General features: G+C 35.0%; 1 protein-coding gene across 1 annotated transcript; it reads left to right on the plus strand.

The window, feature by feature from the left end:
- Positions 1–43: 43 nt before the first annotated feature.
- On the plus strand, positions 44–3,395 carry TIGD2 (tigger transposable element derived 2). Its single transcript, XM_006910728.3, has 2 exons — positions 44–367; positions 540–3,395. The coding sequence occupies exon 2, from the start codon at positions 1,463–1,465 to the stop codon at positions 3,038–3,040; it is 1,578 nt and encodes a 525-aa protein (XP_006910790.1). The 5' UTR covers positions 44–367; positions 540–1,462; the 3' UTR covers positions 3,041–3,395.
- Positions 3,396–18,073: the final 14,678 nt, after the last annotated feature.

The following is an 18,073-nucleotide window of genomic DNA, read 5'->3' on the forward strand; positions in this document are numbered from 1 at the left end:
GTTCCTGCGGGGGCGCGCGCGTGCACCCTAATCCCCCGCCTTCCGGCTCCGGCGGCGACGCTCGCTGCTTGCTGCTGCCGCGCCACCGGTGTCAACGTCCCTCCAGAGACTCCATTTGCTCTCAGGGCGTTCTGGCAGCTTCTCAGGCAGGCGGAGAGCGATGCCCCCGGTCCGTGGACTGGCGTCCCCTGGGCCAAGCAGCCGCTTGCTTGCTGGCTTGCTGCGGCGGTGACACCCTGGTCGCCAGCGGCCACGGAGGAATCCGGGCTCCCTCCGCGTGAGCAAAGACGTCCCGCGCTCCAGAGCTCGCCCTGCGGGGAGAGGCCCACGCTTACGCGGCTTCTCTCTGACCTCTTAATTTCAGGAGGTAGGCAATTCAGGTCCCGCTGTCACTGCAGATAATGCCTGAAAGCATTATTTGTCAAATTAGCCTTCACATTGATAGGAGGCGTTAATTGTCTCAACATAGTTTCAGAATAGATGTGGGTAATACCACAGACCCTGATATTGAAAAAAATGTTTTTGATATTTTCCTTTAGGTTTCGGAGGCTCCGAGTGCCTACACAGCCCCCCACAGGAACTACAGTACTTCTGTTGGCCCATTGAGGATCATCCTTCACCAGGATTATTGTAACATCATTACTGAGCCTTCCACCCATACCCTCTACCATGAGTCCTGATTTCTACCAATGAAAATTTAATGCTTGCTTTAATCATATGACAACACCTCTTGTCTACCCCTTTTCCTTTCCAATTGCTGAATACATTAGGTATAAGTTTGTGTCGTGTTAAAGTACAAAGTTTTCTGCCTGTTCACTTTTGCCTTATTTGCACTGCTCACTTCTGCCCAGCCTGCCTTACTTTGCTTATGATTTCCATAACGACTCACTTGTGTAACCTGTAGAGCAGTCGTTGCCTGAAGAGGCAGCATTCCATACAATAATACACTGCCTGAAAAAAAAAAGTTATGGGATGAGTTTTCCCACTATATTTAACTATATGTCAAGTCTGGAAGTCTTCTCTTAAACTATTTATTCCTCAGCACAATTCCCAAAATACTTACACCTGAGTTTTAGTTCCTTTAGCAAAGAACCTCACCTGTAATGATGGCAAGAACTGAGTGTGCAATAAGACTGTTTTAGAGACCTTGCTAATACAATATTGGTTGCAGTCTCCATTGAGATTGTAGTTCTTGAAAAAACCTTAAACTAAATGAGGAAGAGAGATAGAGACACTAGGGTTAATTAGAGCTAGTCCTTGTAGAAGGAACTTTGTAAGTTTTGAAATAGCAAAGTGAAGAGAGCCACATAGGCCTTGCCTGGAAATTAGCCAGCACAGGATTCATCTAGGTCCTAGGAAGACAGGGGAGGAATTTTAAAACCCCATTTCTAGTCTCATTGTGTTCAAATCTAAGTTGTTAAATATCTTGCTCTAGTCATCTCCTGAAATATTAGACATTAAAATGTTGGGGAAACGTAAACGCGTGGTGTTGACAATTAAGGACAAGCTTGACATTATTAAGAAACTAGAAGAAGGTATCTCTTTCAAAAAACTTTCTTTGGTGTATGGAATTGGTGAATCCACAGTTCGTGATATTAAAAAGAACAAAGAAAGGATAATAAACTATGCAAATAGTTCAGATCCTACAAGTGGGGTATCCAAACGTAAATCTATGAAGTCATCAACATATGAGGAACTTGATAGAGTTATGATAGAGTGGTTTAACCAACAGAAAACAGATGGGATTCCAGTGTCTGGAACGATTTGTGCAAAACAAGCCAAGTTCTTTTTTGATGCTTTGGGGATGGAAGGTGATTTTAATGCATCATCTGGCTGGCTAACTCGTTTTAAGCAGCGCCATGGTATTCCAAAGGCTGCTGGTAAAGGAACAAAATTAAAAGGAGATGAAACTGCTGCCAATGAATTTTGTGGTAACTTTCAGGAATTTGTTGAGAGAGAGAATCTACAACCAGAGCAAATTTATGGTGCTGATCAAACTGGATTGTTTTGGAAATGTTTACCATCAAGGACATTAGCTCTTGAAACTGAGCACAGTACTTCTGGTTATAGGTCAAGCAGAGAGCGAATCATTATTATGTGTTGTGCAAATGCCACAGGTTTACACAAACTGAATCTTTGTGTTGTGGGAAAAGCAAAAAAACCCCGTGCATTCAAAGGAACTGACATTTCAAACCTTCCTGTCACTTATTTCAGTCAAAAAAGTGCATGGATAGAACATTCTGTTTTCAGGCAGTGGTTTGAAAAATACTTTGTGCCACAGGTACAGAAGCATTTGAAATCCAAGGGTCTTCTAGAAAAAGCAGTGCTGCTTTTGGATTTTCCACCAGCACATCCAGATGAAGAATTGTTGAGTTCAGATGATGGCAGAATAATTGTGAAATATTTGCCACCAAATGTCACAAGTCTAATTCAACCTATGAGCCAGGGAGTTCTAGCCACGTTAAAAAGATACTACCGTGCAGGACTTCTACAGAAATACATGGATGAAGGAATTGACCCAAAAATGTTTTGGAAGAACTTGACAGTGTTGGATGCAATTTATGAAGTATCAAGAGCTTGGAATATGGTAAAATCAAGTACCATAACCAAGGCATGGAAAAAACTTTTCCCTGGCAATGAAGAGAATTCAGGTATGAACATTGATGAAGGAGCCATTTTAGCAGCTAACTTAGCAACGGTTTTACAGAATACAGAAGACTGTGAACATGTTGACATTGAGAACATTGATCAGTGGTTTGATTCCCGGAGTAATGACTCAAGCTGTCGGGTGCTAACTGACAGTGAAGGTGCTGAGGACCAGTCCAAGCCTGCTGAGCAAAAGCCCTCCAACAAGACTAGAAAAACAGAGCTGCATCCAGAGAGGCACATTAGCCATAAAGCTGCACTTGAATGGACTGATAATTTACTGGATTATCTAGAACAACAGGATGACATGCTTCTGTCTGATAAACTGGTATTACGGAGACTTCGAACGATAATAAGAAGAAAGCAGAAGATCCAAAATAACAAAAATCATTAATAGTGCTCTTAAGGGTTTCAGTGTATTTACATTTTTGTGACTTTATCTTCAGTGGAAATTATCTTGCTTGAAGTACTATGGATTTCAAGGCCAAATACATTTTATAAATGATTTTAGGATTAGATGCCATTTTGGATTACTTAAATTACTGCTCTTTAACGTCGATCTTAGTAAGTGAGCGTTGACATGTAACTTGTCTGTCATCTGTTTCTAATCTGTATTATACTAATTAGATCATAAGGTTCCTGAGGCCAGGGATCTTATGTCTGTTTTGTGCCTGAATTTCATTGTGTCTAATAGAGGACCGTGCACACTATAGGCAATCAATAAATCTTACTTAAATTGAATTTTTATGGCTTTCTTTGAACTTCAGTTTCCAAATTGAATTATGTTGGGAGTGAGTTCCAATTTCCATGATTTTCCAACCTGCTGAAAATTTTAGAACTCAGCGAAAGTTACGCTTCAGGTATTTCTGTGTAAAATCAGAGAACAGGGGAAAAGTCTAAAGCCTTAAATATGGCATTCTATACCAACACTATTTGGGCACTCAGCAATTCAGATTGGTGATCCCTGAGTATAATGAAAGAAGAGAAATAGGTTAAAATGTCCCCAGGGCTTACATTTCACTCTTATTCCATCTGACAGTAGGGAGAGTGCCTTCATAGTTTTGGAAAGAATGTCGACCCTGTTCCAGAAAAATAGATTTCAGTTCCCAAACCATTGCAATTAGAAGAGGTAAAGGTTAAATTTTATCTGTCATTTTTATCCTTTATTAGTATATATATATCAATAGTTTTTCTCTTTTAATATGCTATTTGATATTTATGTAACACTTTAAAGCTTATAAAGTATGCTTTATAATAGCACATATTTCTGTGAGAGATAGTATAAGCATATATATAATTTGTGGAACCATCACATAAACAATGGACTGACATTAAATAGAACACGAGAAAGGCAATATAGAACAGCATGGGCTGCTGCGTGACCATGGGCAAGTTACTTAGTCCCTCTGTAAAATAGGAATAATACCTGGAGAATGAGTCACCGCCATCCCTTACAGTGACTTTGAGCAGACCTCCAGGGGACCTGGGCACCTCTGTTGAAGTCTAGGGCATCGCCTGATCATTGGGAATGCTGGCTGGGTTGTCTGCATACATTAGAGGGCAGTGCTGAGTCCCCCAAGTCCCTAGGACTGCAGTGTGTATTGTCAGTCATCACAGGGAACCATCAGTAAACACACACCCACACACACACATGTGAGGCTTGCCCTAGTTGCAGTTTGGGATAACAGAGCTCAAAGATAAACGAGTTCTCTTCAAGCAGCTGAAGGCATATTTTGTGAGATGATGAACTTACCTCAAAAGCAGAAATGCAAACTACAAATGCAGTGGAGAAATGGCAGGACTCAGTCACCAAGCAGCATCAGCAGTACTAGCAGCAGTGGTGGCAGCAGCAACAGCAGCACTACCAGCACTGTCCCCCATCTAACTGTCAAGTCCTGGGGTCACTGGGCCTGATTTGCCCAGCAATGTCCTGATTACCATTGGTCATCCCAGAGTAAGTATTATAGTCCCCCTTTTACTCTCAAGTGTTTCAGTTTAGAAGTTAGATGGTTTCCCTACCAGTGACCCAGAGAAGGGAGTTGATCTGCCCAAGGTCACACATTCGCCAGGGGCCAAGAAGTGGGCAGAAGTTGCTTCTCTCAGCTTCAGACAATGTGGCCTAGTGGCCAACGGCATGGGCTCCCTTCAGACAGTGAGCCTCTGAGGGCTGTACTGCAATCCTGATCCTACTTCATTCTGGAGCCTAGCATAGCACCTGCCTCCCTGACACAGGTAGGAAGTCCCTTATTGAAATTCTGTCTTTCCTAGAGGACAAGAAGTGCTCCCAGTTCATGTGCTGAATGTCCGCTACGTGCCAGGCACAATGCTGGGTGTTCCACAAATCAGTATCTGTTTTGTGATCCTCAACACCAATCCTGTGAGGTATAGTACCTCACCCATTTCAGAGGGAGCCCCCAAAGGGAGTTGGCAGAGACCCAACTGAACATTCCTGAGACAAGGACAGAGGTCTCAGCTCTCACAAGGAGCTGCAATCTTCTGTTCCTCTATGGGCACCCAGGCTGCAGAAATCCATGAGGCACTCAGCCAAGGCCTTCCGTAAAACCACTGTTAGCCTTCAGAAATGTGCTGGGTATGATGTAATTCCAGAGAATGCTTCCACCAGCGTTATTCCCCCACATGGCCAAATATCACTATAAATCCATCAGGCTCAGAAAATCCTTGAACGATGCTCCATGCAGCTGACAGGCACAGTCACCATGAGGGCATCTTTGTAATTCCCTTCTGATCAAAAATCAGGCCTGGGACTAGAGGGTGGATCTAGCTAGATCTCTGCAGGCCACCAGGGTGGCCAACATCCTTTCCCCATGGAAATCACTGTGTGTGTTGGAGAAGAGGGGTGCGGTGCCAGAGTCCATCCTTATTCCTGGCTCCTCACTGTTTCTCTTCTTCCGGGTCACCCGAAGCCTGCCTTCTCACAGGTCCCTGTCCAAGAACATATTTGTTTAGTATAATTTGGAAAGCCAGAAACAAAAGGTATTACAATGAACTGTACAAAGCATCCTGTCTTCCACATTTATGGCCAACCTAAAAATAGATATGAACATATTGAGTGCGGTTCCTTTGTGGAACTTTATGTGTGATTTATGAATATCCTTAGAACTTTGAACATAGACCTTCGGGGATTTTTTTTTTAAATAGTGAATCTAATAAGATTATCAGCTAGTACCTTTGTAACTACTTAACTCTCAGGGGGATATGATATATTAGAGTTATTGCACAGTTATTAAAGCAATCAGATTTTGGAATATTCAACTTTTTTTTTTTTAAGTTAGAAGAGAAAAATTGACTGTAAGACTCAGCTTCATTAACTTTTGAAGGAACCTCTGCCAAAAGTGCTGTTGTTCTCAAGGGGAATCAACATCTGAACTTGTAACCAAATCACATCTAATTTCTTCCAAGACCAATAGACATGACACTTAATTTTTTTGCACATTTCAGAATATGTTGATCTTCCAGAACTTATTTACAAAGAAAACACAATTACTTTTGAGCCTAAACAAGACGAAGTAAACTTAAGGCAAACAATTTTTCTCATCTACTGAAGCAATTAATCTTTTTAAAAGTCATATAACAATAAAGTTTTAAAGATCCTTTTTTTCTTAATGAGAAATGTCCGAGGTTATGCATATAAACTTGATGTGTTAATTTAAGATGAAAGAGAATCCAGATTTTTTTTAAAGTCCTTTTTGGCTTGAAAAAACCAATTTAAAAGTTGAATTCAATATGAGCTTTGATAATTTATGTGATCTAATCCAAACTAACATACCTTAAGCTATTTCAATATGATAATCACAACACAAAGCTGACCCACAAAGTATGGTTGTATTTTTAAACATTATTGTTATTGTGGGACAATATGTAGGGATAGCATTTCCATTTTCTGTTAATCTGCTTTTTAGAGCCATTTGACAATTTAGTTTAAACAATCAGGGTAGTTCGCGTCCGCTCATTGTATTAATAAGATATTTTATGCATAGCACATAAAAAACCTAAGTTACTTTTCTATAAAAACTAGAGAATGCAGGGTTTTTTTTTCCGGCACTATACGGATATTCAGTACTGTAAATTAGACTTAGTTAAATTGGTACAATACATAATAACGTTTCTACCATGAGAAAAAAACTACTGTATTTCATTCATTCTAAAGATACACATTTTAATACCTGTGAAATCAGTATACTTCTTATAATCATAGCATTTTATAATTATACTTAAGAGTGTTTTTTATCTTTTGAATGCTATATAAAATAATGTCTTTTAGAGCCTATGAAATATAAAATTTTGTGTAAATCTTGCATTCTCTTGGAAAATAGAACTAGAAATTATAGCATATATAAAATTTTTTCATATAGTAGATTTATATTTATAAAAGCATAATTATATATTACATATGAATATGTAAAAGTTAGTCTTATTTCATAATATTATTAATTGCTTATGTGCATACACTTATGTTTCACTAATTTAAGAGAAAAGCTAGGGTAATCTTTTTAATTACTGAATGCTTTTTAAAGTCACGCTGCTTTATTTCTTTTAAATCTATAAAATAAATTGTAGAGCTGTTATAATGTAGCCAAATAGTGATTTTACTGGCCATACTTCTAAATGATTTGTATGAGAATTGATCTTAGTAAAAAGTTTCTAGATCATTCAAGAATAGCATGTTTTCCTTGTTTACATGTTCTATTCATATAACATACCATAATAGGTTTTTGTTTTTCTGTATTTTATTTAGATTTCCTTAGTTTTTACCTAATATTCTTTTTCTGTTCCAGAATCTTATCCAGGAAACCACATCATATTTGGTTTTCATATCTTTTTAGGTTACTATTGGCTGTAACAAGTTTCTCAGATTTTACTTGTTTTTGATCTTGAAGTTTTGAGGAGTACTGTTCAAGTATTTTATAGAATGCCCCTATACCATAATTTTTGGTCATGATTTATGCATTCCTTGCTTACTGTAACATAAAGCAGGTTGTGGAAGTGCTACAATTAAAGATACATTATAAGAAATTAAAGTATGAGAGAGAGAAAGATAAATTTTGATGAGGATCTGGGGAGATTTCTCATCACCAGTAGAGTATAAGCTTGCCCTTGAAGAAATTAATTATGATTGTGGTAGGATGGGGGAAATGAATATGAGATCATATGATTTCAAACTGAAATTTATTAAAGGTGTAATTAGAAGTTGTAAAGTTTTGTAGGGGCCTGAGTGTTTTCTCCCCTCATGACACTGAATACCTGTTATCTTTTCCAACACCACTTTTCCAACTCTGACATCAGCTTGGTCTCCTACAGTTTTCTGACACTGACTACCCAGAGTTAGACTCCACAGATTTAAGAGCTCCGTCCTCAAAACTCTTTTTACTTCAGGTGCTCTTTGCAGGTATCAGGTTCCCAGGTTACCCATACTTTCATATGACTTGGCTACAAAGTCAGGGGTTCTGACAATTTTTCCCCCATTACTATTACAGTTTACTATATAAGATACAAATGACCAGCCAGATGTAGTGATACACAATGTTATTTGCAAATTATATCTCAATAAAGCCTGAAAAAAAATGTGCAGGTGCTACTGGCATTTAATAGACTTGGAATAGGAATGTTACATGTCTTGCAAATAGTGGGAGAGTCCTGTAGTATAAAAAATTGAAATGCTCAAAATGTCAATAGCATCTGGTCTTCCTGCATTGATGATCACAAAGGACTGTGTAAGAGAAATAACTCTGGCCTGGAACATAGGAGATTTATGTTGTGGTCCTGCTTTAACCCTCAACTGGCTACATGCTCTTTTGAGAGTCCTGGAATCACTCTGGATTTCTGTTTTCTCTCTTATAAATATAATGATAGAAGTCCCTTTCACTATGATTTCTTTGACTTAAAAGTCTAAAGATAATTACTTTACATTCTTGTTTAACCATAATTTAACTCTTCAACAATATCCTTTCCAGGTGATAAAGTGACATGTTGTCAATCCATTTAAAGCTACAACAGTGTGCTAATACTGTCCTGTAAATATTCAAATATTTTTTTAACAAAATTATTTTGTTTTAATTGGAGTAAAAATTTAACAAACTTGAATTCAATTTGTAATGTGAAAATATTATTATCCTTTAATTTTTAATAGATCTATATTTTAATGTATTCCTATTTAACACCACTACTTAAAACTGCTTCACAAAAGTGAGACTACATAACAATTAGTTATAATTAATATTATGAATTTTTTCATAAATAAATATTAAATAACACACATGATGAGAAAAGGCCCATTTGACAAGCAAGGCTAATGATCTATTTTTTTAAAAAAACAATTTATCAGAAAATCTGACCATATTTTGAGTTGATCAAATTTAATTTTAATAATAATAATAATAATTACCCCAAATTATTATGTTAAATCTGTAAATTCTCATAAGGAGTTAACTGATGTAAAGCATATTCTTAATTTATACTGTGAACACCTAAAGTTTAGTTCTTTCATTGTTATTATAAAACTAATTTTTATTATTTAACTAGACTCCCATATAAAGTGAATATTTATTAAACATTCATATTAAAGTAATAAGAAAGAAAATCCAGTATAATATCTCGACTTTTGCTTTGCTGAAATCCATGGATGAAAAGTTTTCCACATAATATTTTTTCTCTTAAGAAAAGCAGTTTATTGTATGCAAGCTCCTGTTGAAAAATAGAGTTCATGTGTGCTTCTGTGATGAAGTTCCTTGCAAAGGTATTTTACTCATATTGAGTCAGGAGAGGTGCTGTAAGTGTTCTGCACACAGGCATTCAATCCATTCAGATAGATTCACTAATCTGTCCTGCTTTGCAGTTTCATTTTGTGAATCAGAATAAAATGCTTAAAAGCCATTACTGAATAAAAATTGTCAAACTTCAAATCTAAAATAGATTTCTAAAAAAAGCTCCCTAAATCTTTGAGCTCCTCATTACAATAGCAACAACAGCAACAACAACAACAAAGTAAGTTTTTGTGGCAAATAAATTAAAATAAGTAAAATCATTTCTTCATCTTTCAGTGCCCTTTTTTATCCATGTTACCTTTTAAGTGTACACTTACCATAAGATATAAGAGGATACATGGGAGGGTTTTTTATTTTTTGTTTACTTTATAGGAAATAAATTACTTTTTATTTAATATAAAATGTCGCTTCATAAATCTTTTAAAACTCTAACTTCTAAATAATTGTTTATGTTTCATATCAATAGTTATTGCTAACAATTGATATTATCAGTCATATCCTTGGCTGGAAAGACTAAATGATTTTATTTTTTTAATCTCTCAGGAAACATAAAAAACATATTTTAGTAGTATGTAGCTACCTCAGCTTATAAAATATTTTTTAGATGACAGATATGAACATGTGGTTCATTCATTTATATTATAAACTTAATTCACTTTGAAAAGTTATAAATTACATTTTTAAATAATAGTTTTCCCCATTATAAACTGATTGTGTGCTTATTTTAAAATCTTAAATAATAATGAAGGTAAAAGTTAAGAAAACTATGGGTCATAGCCTATTAAAAGAAAATCAGAGTAATGTTTTAGTACATATACATCTAGTGTTCTAAAATTTTATCCGTGAAAATTAATTAAGTTAACATATTTATGCAAAGTAAACATGGGCATAGTTTTAAAATCAAAGAGTACTGCAAGGTTTATAACAGCAATCCCCTCCTTTTCCTATCTCTGTGTCCCTATCCCCAAATTTAATAATTATTTTCAACACTTTTTAGGTAGTTTCCAATATTGTCTCCACATACAAAGATATCTGCATCCTATCCCCAGAACCTAGAATATGTTACCTTACATGGTCAAAGGGACTTTACAAATGTGATGAAGTTAAAACTCTTAAGATTGAAAAATTATTCTGCGTTATCTGGATTGGCCCAATGACGTAGTCTCAAGGTCCTTATTAGAGGGAGGTGGGAGGTTCAGAGTCAGTTGTAAGAAATGTAATGATAGAAGCAAGAGGTTGAGTGATGCAAGGAAGAGATCATGAGCCAAAGAATGCAGGTGACCTTCAGAAGGTGAAATAGGCAAGGGAATGGATTCTCCTTGCAGAGCCTCTAGTAAGAATTAGCCCTGCTGACACTTTGACTACGGCCCAGTCAGATTGATTTTGGACTTCTGACTTCCAGAACTGTAAGGTATGTTGGTGTTGTATTAAGCCACTAAACTTGTGATAATTTGTTATAGCAGCAATAGGAAATTAATACAGCCTGTTATTTTTTCCTAGAGACTTGTTCACATATTTTTATGTGAAGATTACTTTCTTATCTCTCTGAGGATATAATTTTTTATAAATTAGGTTACCTCTTACTCTGCATGGTATCTGATTTTGTGGGGTCCTCTTTTTTAGTTTGTTTTCCTCATTCCATTACCTTATTATCTTTGGATACCTATTTATATTTAAGAGTGAAAACCTTAAAAATGGTGAAGAAGCATTGTCTAAGTGGGCAGATTTATGCCTAGGAGAACTTTACTATATAAAGGAAATAGGTGGGCATATGGCCATTTCACTGAAAACTCCCTGTTTGTGACTATTGCTTCGTAATAAGTTACCATAAAGTACTGTGGCTTAAAATAATTATTTTATTTTGCTCAGTACTTTTGTGGTTCAAGAATTCAGGATAGGCTCAGCTGGGCAATTCTCTAGTGGGGTGTCTCATGTATTTGCAGTCAGATGTCAGCTGTGATTGTAGTTATAAGAGGACTCATCAGGGTCAGAGTCTAAAATAGCTCACTCGCTTGGCTTGTAGTTGGTGTTGGCTGTTGGCTAGGTGATCAGATGGACTGTCAACAGATCACCTACTGGCCTTTAGAACATAGTCAAACTTCTTACATGGCGATTGGCTTCCCCTAGATTCTAGAGCAAACATCCCAAGAGAACTGGATGGATACTTCTTGACTTTTTCTGACCAATCTTCGGAAGTCGCACAGTATTATTCCTTTTTATCCCATAGGTTGAAGAGGTTCTATGACCACCCAAATTCAGTGGGGCTAAATATAGTCTTACTATTCAATTGGAGGAGTGTACAGAATTTGGAACTTGATTTTTTTTTCTGTTCCATTGATCTATTTGTCTACCTTGATGCCAATATTGCAGCTTTGTAATAAATCTTGAAATCAGGTAGTTAGTTCTTTAAATGTGTTCTTATTTTTCAAAATTGGACTATTATAGGTCCTTTGCATTTTCACATAAATTTTGGAATCAGTTTGCCAACTTCTAGGAAAAAAAGCCTTCTGAGATTTTGATTTGGTTAGCTTTGAACCTATAGACTAGCTTGGGGAGAACTTACATCTTAATAATACTGAGTCTTCTGACCCATGAGTATGGTATGTCTCTCCATTAATTTAAATCCTCTTTAATTTCATTCTGCAATGTTTGTACTTTTTGTTGTCCAGGTCTTTTACATCTTTGTTAATTTATCTTTAAATATTTCATATTTTTATGCTATTGATTTGTAGTTTCAATTTCCAATTGTTCATTACCTGTATACAGAAATGCAATTGACTTTTGTGTATTGAAATTATATCCTACAACCTTTGCTAAACTCGTTTAGCAAACAGGTTAGTACTAGTAGCTTTTGTGTAAGTTCTATTGGACATTCCACATTAACAATGATGCCATTTGTGAATAAAGACAGTTATACTTTTTCCTTTTCAGTCTGGATGCCTTTTATTTCTTTTCCTTGCCTGATTGCACTGGCTAAAACCAATAGTACAATGTTGAATAAAAGCGGTGAGAATGGACAGTTTTTACTTAAATTGAAGGGAAAGCATTCTGTCTTTTCCCATTAAATATAATATAAGCTGTAGGATTTTATAGTGCCCTTTATCAGGTTAAGGAAATTTTCTTCTCTTTTGGGTTGCTGAGATTTTTTTTTTAAATCAGTAATGAATGTTAGATTTCATCAAGTGGTTATACTGAGTCTGTTGAGATTATTACATGTTTTCTGTCTTCTAGTTTGTTTATATGGTAATTTATATTGAAGGATCTCAATATAAAACTGTGTATTCCTGAGATAAACCCCATTTGATCATGATATATTATCCTTTTTTAAAATATCGTCATATTTGATATGCTAAAATTTTGTTAAAAAGTTTTGCATTTCTGTTCATGATGAACATTAACCTCTAGTTTTCTTTAATGCCTTTATTTGGTTTTGTATCAGGTCAAAGCTAGCATCATAGAATGAGTTGGGAAATATTCTCTACTTTTCAATTTTCTGAAAGAGTTTGTGTAGACTTAGTATTATCTTTTCCTTAACATTTGGTAGAATTTACTGTAAAGCCATCTAAGGTTTTCTTTGTGAGAAGGTTTTTAACAATAATTCTAATTTTTAAAATAGATATGACTATTCACCTTATCGATCTCTTTTTGAGTGAACTTTAGCAATTTGTGTTTTGCAAGAATTTTATCTATATGTTGAATTTATTGGCTAAAGTTTTAATAATATTCTCTCATTTTCCTTTTGATATCTGTAAAATCTCTCATGGTGTTACTTTTCCCATTCCTGATATTGACAATTTGTGATTTCTTTCTTTTTTGTCCTTATCAGTCATATTAGAGGTTTATCAATTTTATTAATCTTCTCAAAGAACTAGCTTTTAGTTTCATTGATTTTCTTTATTGTTTTTCTATTTTCTACTTCATTGATTTCCAGCTTGGTCTTTATTATTTCCCTTCTTCCACTTACTTGGGGTTTAATTTGCTCTTTTGTAATTTTTTACTTTCTTAATATGGAAGCTGAGGTTATTGGTTTGAGAGCTTCTTTCCTAATATAAGCATTTAGCACTATAAACTTTCCCCTAGGCACTGCTTTATTTGCATCCTGGAAATTTTAATGTTTTCAATTTTGTTCTACTCAAAATACTTTCTAATTTTATTTTTGATTTTTTTCTTTGAAGCATAAGTTTTTTAGGAGTGTATTGTTTAGTTTCCAAATATTTGAGAATTTTGCAGAAATCTGTTATTGATCTCTCTTTTAATTCTATTTTGTCCGAAGAACTTCCTTTGTATAAATTGAATCATCTTACTTTTATTGAGACTTCTTTTCTGGCCCAGAATCTGATATGTCTTGGTAAATGCTCTGTGTGTACTTGAAAATAATGGATAGTCTGCTGTTAGGTGGAAGTGTTTTATAAATGTCAGTTAAGTTATATTATGGTATTGCTCATATTCCCTGTCTTTACTGATTTTCTGTCTATTCTATCAATAACTGAGATAGATATACTTAAATCTCCAACAATAATTCTGGATTTGTCGATGTACCTTTTTAGTTCTATCAGTTTTTGCTTCATGTGTATTGAAATTCTGTTATTAGGTGCATAAATCTTTAGAATTGCTATACCATCTTGATGAATTGACCCCCATTATCCATAGGAAATGAACTTTTTATCTGGTATTAGTCTCTGCTTCTAATTAATTAATTAATTAATTAATGTATTTATTTATTTTATGCTTTAACAGCATATGTATATTTACACTGTGTGTTCACCTCCCCCTAGTTTCTCCTTTTAAATTTGCTTTCTCTGGTATTAACATGGTCACTCCAACTTTCTTTTGATTAGTGATAGCATAGTGTATTTTTTCCCATACTTTTACTTAACTTACTTGTGTCTTTATATTTGAAGTGGGCTTCTTGTATGCACCATATAATTGGATCTTGTTTTTTAATTCAATCTGACCATCACTATTTTTTTAACTGGGGTATTTAAATAATTTCCATTTACTGTATTTATTGATATGGTAATGTTTATATGTAAACATTATATATAATATATAATATATATTTTATATTATATAATCTTGCTATTTGTTTTTCATTTGTCTCCTGTTTTTTATTTTTTCTGCTTTTCCTGATATTTTTTTGGATTAGATATATTCTTAATCTGTTTTATCTCATTGGTTGCTTATTAGCTGTAACTCTTGTTTTTTACTTTGGTTGTTGCTTTAGGGTATATGCTGTATATTTTTAAATTACCACAGTGAATCTTAAAATGATATTACACCACTTCACAAATAGTATAAGAACATTTCAGTGGTTCACTTCCCTTTCCCCTTTCCTACTTTGCACTAGTGTTGTAATATGTTTTACTTTCATGTATGTTATAAACCACTTGCTACATTGTAATTTTGTTTAGTTTTGTTTAGTTATAGATAGTTAGAAATTTAAAGAAAAAAATCTTATGTGTTTAACCACGGAGTTATCATTTTTAATATTTTATTTCTTTGTGTAGGTTTAAATTTCCATCTAGAATAATTTTCGTTCTGACCAAAGAACATCCTTTATTATTTCTTGTAAGGTGGGCCTGTTGTTGATGATATTGCTGATGAAATCATATGTCTGAAAGTGTTTTTCCTTCATTTTTGAAAGATATTTGGGAAGCTATAGTATGATAGTTTTTTCTTTCACTACTTTAAAGAGTTTGCTCTCCTGTCTTTTCAGGTGACATATTTTTGATGAGAGATCTGATGTCATCCTCACCTTCATTCTTGTGTATGTAACAAGCTTTTTTCTCTGGATGCTAGGATCTTATCTTTATTGCAAGTTTAGAGAGTTTTGATGGTGTGCCTTGATAAAATTTTCTTCATGTTTCCTGTGCTTGGGTTGTTTGAGCTTCTTGAATATAAAATTATTGGCTTTCTTTAGAGAGAAGTACTAATGTCAAAAACTCCTACAGATGAAATGAAAAAAATTTAGATGATGCTACAAAATGGTTGACTTGATTAAATAAAGACCAGTTCATTCTAGAATGTTTTAAAATTGTGTTATCATTTGGTTGAGGACCACATAATCCCCCTATTATATATAGAAATCTTGTAGCTAAACAGAAGAAGAGTTTGCAACTGTGTGTTTTAGCTAAAAGGCAAATTACAGGAGTGTTTTTAAGAAGCAGTAGGCCTGATTTTGTAGTGTTTTGAAGAAGGCTGCAGTAACTAGGTACTTAGCAGGCATTTTTCATTACATGAACCAGTTGAACAAGTATTCTCAAGATAATGGAGAAACTAGTTTGACATCAAGTGACAAGATTCTTCAATTTATAAGAATCTGAATTTTTGGACAAATTATATTACAATAGAAAATCTCGAGACTTTCCCACTGCTGCTTGGGCTTGAGAGTGAAGAAGGATATTATCAGGACTTAAGCTTTATTGAAAACAGCTAGAAACCCTACAGAACAAAACTGAACAGTATTCTCTCTTTCTTTTAACACAGGGATGGGAGGCCCTTTAAATCTTCAGCTCAGTCTTAGAATCTGACTTTGAGAGAAGAACAAGGAATTTGTGAGCTTCAATTTGATCTTGCGGTCAAGGTGAGCTTTACTAATCTGTCCCCCATCAAGTTCTGCATTTCTGCGAAGGAAGAATATCCTGCCATTCGTAGGAAAGCAGCAAACATTTCATTGCGGTTTTCCAATCATTACAAAAGTGGGCAAGCTTTGACTTGTTTAACAATTATTATGTGCAAAGATGAAAATTATCTAATTTTGGTTGAAAATAAAATCCATATGTGCTTATCTCAAGTTTGATCCAGAAATGGGTAATTGTGCAGAAAACAAGTACAAGTTTCTAGTTATTTATTCTTTATTTCTAGTTTCAAAAATAACCTTTTTTATGGATAAATAAGTATATGAGAGATTTTAAAAAGCTGACATTTATGTATAGTAATTTCACAACTGCTAGACTTATAGGACTATGTTAGTCTGATTATGTTACTCAGAAAGGAAATGACTTTTTCAAAGCTTTATGTAAAAATCTATCTTAAGGTATGCTTTTATTCACATCTTGTTGGCTATGGTTTAGTAGCAGTACTAATTGCATTGTCAATTTTCATGTTGTAAATAACATTAACTAAATCAATTTATAACTTTTATTTAAATTAAATCAACCAAGCCCAGCTTTAGAATAGCAAATCATGTTTTTTTTTTGGGCCTAAACCAGCTATTTAACAGAATTTTTTTATGTTTGCTATATATGTATATTTATAACTTATAAGAGGGAACTGTGTAAGATATTAATTTCAAGAAAGATAAGCTAAGCCTAACTTCTTTTTTCAAGGAAGTTTGAGTAAGAAGTCATTTTAATTTTAAATAGAGGAAAATACATAGCTTACCTTATTAGCTATTTGGAGGGCAGACATTTATGATAAACATTTAGGCCTTAGGGGCGGTGGTCTTGAGAATGTGCCTTGAAGATCTCCAGCTACAGGGAACTTAACTGACCAAGGGCCCAGCTGCTATGCTCTGAACTCTATCATTTTGTTGGTGCTAAGACCAGACTTCCTATGAATTGCTCCCAGCTGGTGATAGAGTGCAGAGAGAAGCAGGCCCATACTTCAATGTCGTCAGACCCCTCTGATGGTCAACTTTGGCTCAAAGACACCCTGACCATTCTGCAGACTTATGGGAATCTAGACCACTGCCACCCAAACTTCCCTCCTCTCTCCTTCACACAGGGTCACACACGCTTTGTAGTCTGATGGCTTCCCCAGTCTTCCCAGTCCCCTTCTCCATTTTCTCTCAAAGCTGTTTCCCTAATGCTGTCGAGGTGTCTTGGAAGACTTGGACTAACACACTAGAGATGGTTAAAAAAAACAAGCGGGAAGTAAAAAGGAAAGCTAAATTTTCTCTGTCTAACACTACCAACTAATGTTAGACTTGGTGTCTTTTGTGGGAGGAGAGAACCACACAAAAAGACTAGTCTAATAAGTTTGTAAACATAAATGGAGCCACTTTTAAATGGAGTTGGGGCTGCCATTTCAGAGGAACTGCCTTGCACGTCTTATTCCTCATGTCTGGAATGTCGAAGCAGGGAAAAATAACCTTTGGACTGGGCCTAAAGCAATATCGTATCCCAAAGAACTGTTTGCAAGGAAAACAAGAAAGCCGATATTGTGAATACTGGACTGAAAGTTAAAAACATTGTTTAGAATTAGCATCACTACGTTAGCTTATCTGAACCAATAGATAATTGACATAATTGTTCCTTTCCCTTTTTCATAAATACCACTTGCCTTTGTCTCCTAATTGGAACACTATGTGGGTTTCTGCCTGCATCAGTATTTCCCAAAATATATTCATTTTTTTAAAATCTCAAATAAATGCTTGTTGCCTCTCACTTTCACCTTTTATTTTTAGGTAAACAAGTTATTTACCATATTGACAGAAAACGGTCATTCTCTTCTTCTGTGACAATTATTAACAATTGTTATTGGATTATTATATCTCTAATTTACATTAACATTCTGTGATTTGTAGATATGAGAATATTTATATAGGTGTTCCCTGAGACTTTAAAATTATTTCAAGAATGCCTTCAGGGTATAAATATTAAAAATGAGCTCTTCCCATAAGCGGTCTGAGGAGACCTCTGAAA

The sequence above is a fragment of the Pteropus alecto genome, unplaced genomic scaffold, assembly GCF_000325575.1.
Source record: "Pteropus alecto unplaced genomic scaffold, ASM32557v1 scaffold63, whole genome shotgun sequence".
Taxonomy (NCBI): domain Eukaryota; kingdom Metazoa; phylum Chordata; class Mammalia; order Chiroptera; family Pteropodidae; genus Pteropus; species Pteropus alecto.

Excerpts from the sequence above, each read along its gene's own strand:
- TIGD2 (XM_006910728.3), top strand. The coding sequence starts at position 1,463 with ATGTTGGGGAAACGTAAACGCGTGGTGTTGACAATTAAGGACAAGCTT.